The 3822-nt window shown below is 35.3% G+C and overlaps 1 protein-coding gene across 1 annotated transcript; it reads right to left on the bottom strand.

The window, feature by feature from the left end:
* Positions 1 to 914: 914 nt before the first annotated feature.
* On the bottom strand, positions 915 to 3000 carry LOC132616833 (uncharacterized). The gene is made up of 2 exons (XM_060331531.1): positions 2720 to 3000; positions 915 to 2653 (listed from the first exon to the last, which is right to left on the bottom strand). The coding sequence occupies exon 2, from the start codon at positions 2651 to 2653 to the stop codon at positions 1217 to 1219; it is 1437 nt and encodes a 478-aa protein (XP_060187514.1). The 5' UTR covers positions 2720 to 3000; the 3' UTR covers positions 915 to 1216.
* Positions 3001 to 3822: the final 822 nt, after the last annotated feature.

Genomic DNA, 3822 nt, shown 5'->3' with positions numbered 1-3822 from the left:
ATTATTTTTGGTGTAAACAGGATTACAGGAACGTTTAGGGGAAACAGAAGTTATATTTGATAATCTAGACAAATTGTAAAAGAAACATAGCTAGAATGATCCTACTTTTGTAATTGTCTACTTGGGGACTATACAGTTTGGTATAGTATACCTGTTAATATATAGAAATGTTGCCATTGTCAAAAAAAAAAAAAAAAAAAAAACAACATTGAGATCAGGTATGACATTACAAGGTTCTCCAAAAATGCAGCAAGGAGGAACAACAATCGAGGTGGATTTTCAACCACAACTCCAAACAGATAAAGATACCTTATTCTCATGAAAAAAGAATGATCCAATCACAACAATTACCATCCGAGGCTACTGCCTTGATGATGCAACAAAGGGAACAACAAAATGGCTGCACAAACTAATTGTAAGCTTAACCCTTGATCAAGAGTATGGGCTATGGAGTCAATGACCTTAATGTTCTTACTAACAATCACCCAATGGCAAACAGATACTTGATTTTTGGTTTTTAACTGACAAAAATTTAGATAACGCCATTTCACCCCAAGTCCTGAAGAAAATGCTTAATTGAGTTTAGTTATGACCTTTGTGGGCTTCCATCATCTACATTTTCAATTTTATCAAATCATCAGTCAAAAACGCTGGATGGAATATCATCTCAGTCAATTTCTTTCTCATTCTGGGTGTTGAAGGAACACCCACCCACCCCCCTCTCACACACACACAAAAAAAAAAAAAAAAAAACCTTTTTCTATTCTACCTCCAAGTACTTCCCTCGGCAATATAACAAAGGGAGGCAGGAGTCATGTAACTCTTGAACCACAAAGGTAAGGAGATGATAGATGACATAATACAACAAGCCAAGAACATGGAGTAAAAGGTAGAATATGGATACGTTTAACAAATATGTTGAAATATTTATATTCATTTATCAATTCACTCTTTATCTACATAACAGCAAAAAATTTACTAATCTTATAATAGGCCAGCTATAAAATAAAAGTTGCAACACCTAATAGACTAATTCCGAAAGCAAACAAAAGTGAAGTGATGCCACAAGGTACAAAGGTGCATAACCTTCAGTACTAGTTCATCACCTTAAATCAACTTAACAATAATATCTAATTGTTAAGAGAAGCATACAAAAATCACATGATATTCTCTGACCTCTGGTAGCATAAAGAATCCATTCCTGATTAGCTAAATCTCAGTGGTTGGGTAAAAGGATCGACTCTAGAAATGATGTTGTCCCATTATTGGATGCTCCTTGTATATTAAGGATTTTGGTAACCAGGTTGTAAATCTGAACATTCTCAAAAGATGGGACTTTGCGGCCCCTAGCAAACTTAGGACCATGGCCAATGAATATGGTCCTCATTGAGAAAAAGGCATTGTCATAACCATGAGATCCACCACATTCTTTCCTTTTTGAGCTCTTCTGTTCGACTTTAAATGCTTCATCAATCAACCCAATAATGGGTGGTATTCGATCACTCGCGGAATAATGCAGCCGATCAGGCAGCTCCTCCTTTAAATAGACTTTCAAATACTGCCCATTCTGAACCTTCCCTGACTTTAAGCCCTCATTCATCTTGGTAACAACATCCTTGGCAGAGTAACTCGGTGGTGGACGAATGGAAAGCAATGGACTATATGACTGTATCCAATCCTTTGGAATTTCAATCCACGGAGCCAAATCCTCCAAAAAGATTAACTTTTTATCGCAAGTCCCAACCATACCATGATCCCCAACCATTATAACATTCACATCCTCAAAAACCCCTCTTTCTTCTAAACCTTTAATCAACTTCCCAATCATCCCATCAATTCTCACAACCGCTTCAGTGATTTCAGGATCATCTGGACCAACCTTATGACCCTGATGATCAGGGTCTTCAAAATAAAGTGTCATAAACGACGGAATTTCATCACTAGGCAAATCAAAATACTTCAAAACAGTATCAACTCGTTCCTCAAACGGGACAGAACCATTATACCTCTTACAGAATAATTCCTGACAAGTCCAACCACCTTTATTCACCTCAGATCCAGGCCAAAAATAAGTAGCAGCCTTAAGACCATTATTAACAACAGTCTCCCAAAGTGGCTCACCAAGCCACCACTTAGGATCATGACTCCCCATACTAAAACCCTCACCGGTATTAGGATCAAGAAAATAATTGTTTATAATACCATGATAAGCAGGGTATAAACCAGTAACAATAGCATAATGATTAGGAAAAGTCAAAGTTGGGAACACAGGAATTAAACCAAGTTCAGCTTCTGTACCATTCTTGATCAATCTATTAATATTTGGTGTATCTGTTTTATACTGATATCCAAACCTAAATCCATCTGAGGAAATCAAGATTACAACTGGATGTTTCAGTTTCTTGAGTGGTCTTGATACATTAGAAATGGATAGAGAACCATGTGAAGTGGACGAAAAGAAGAGAAAACCAAAGGCAACAGCTGTAGATAGAGCTATACAAGTAACAAGAATTAAAGCTGTGAAAATTAATGTAGTTAAAGGGGGTTTTGGAGGAGTAGATTGGGAAGAATCTGTGTCAAAAGAAAGCAAAGAAGTACTATCTTCCTCTTTTGTTGGTACTGCCATAGGCTTGATTGAATCGGAATTCATCATCTACACAAAAGAAAAGGTTCTTTAAGACAAATAATTGAAAGGGTGTAGCAATTCAAGAATCTATACCTTTGGTTCGGTGTTACTCAACAGTTCATTTGTTGGTTCTTGATGGAAAATGGAGTGTGAAGGAAGGGAAAAGGATTGATGGGTTTTAGTTGAAAAGTGGGCTTCAAAGTCAGGATGCTGGACTTTCGTTCAAACTAAGGAAGATTAGTTTGGTGCTGAGATTAGTAAGAAAGCAATTTCTGTAGAATAATGGGGAATTTTCCTATGTGGATACCAACCAGAATAATGGGGGACTTTCCCTACGGAAGATTAGTTTAGTGAAACTCCGTTTGAAAAAACAAAAACAAATTGGTTCCCCGTTACAATCTAAGGACCCGTTTCGCTATACGAATTTTTCTCTTTATTCTGAAAAAAAAAATCACTTTTTTTTTTAAATTAAAATTAGTATTTGGTCATGAAAAATTAGAATTTAGAAAACAACCAAAACCTTATTTTCACTAAAAAAATTTTGACCCCTGCTTTTGTTTTCTTTTCAAATTTTACCCTAAATTTTTTATTTTTATAAATTTAACCTCATTTATTACTAGTATTGATAGTGTTTACAACTATTTATTTTAGTTCTTGTCGGGGTACAAGTGCAAGGTGGGGATAGTCCGCATAACATTGCTACTCTTTCTATCTTCACATATGCAGCATGTACTCAAACCTTATGAATGGTGATACATTAGTGATAATTTATTGCATCAGTTGATTAAAGAAATTGTTTTCTTCCCTCTTCCTCAAAAGGAGGGCTTTGGTTCCTTTTTCTTTTAGGGGTGACCGGTTGATGAGTTAGGAGAAGGATTGTGGTATGTGAATTTGAAGTTTCATTCTGTTGTTTTCACCAGTGTATCAGTTGTTTGATTTAATTGTGTAATTGTTTGTTCTGATTTAACCAATTGGTTATGTTTATGAATTGTTTTGGTTGGTTTTGCAAGTTTTTAGAAATTGGGGGTATAAATCATATATCATGTTTTTTTAGAAAAAGTTACATTCAAACAACCAGATATTATTTGCAAAAACTATAGCCAAACACAACTCCTACTCCAACTTCAAAAATTCCAAATAAAGTGTGTTTCTTTCTATATTTGGTAAGTTTTTCAATTTCAACAATAGTTGATTTA

Source organism: Lycium barbarum, chromosome 11 (assembly GCF_019175385.1).
Source record: "Lycium barbarum isolate Lr01 chromosome 11, ASM1917538v2, whole genome shotgun sequence".
NCBI lineage: Eukaryota > Viridiplantae > Streptophyta > Magnoliopsida > Solanales > Solanaceae > Lycium > Lycium barbarum.
The sequence above is the reverse complement of the archived record's forward strand: the minus strand, read 5'-3'. Positions and strand labels throughout refer to the sequence as shown.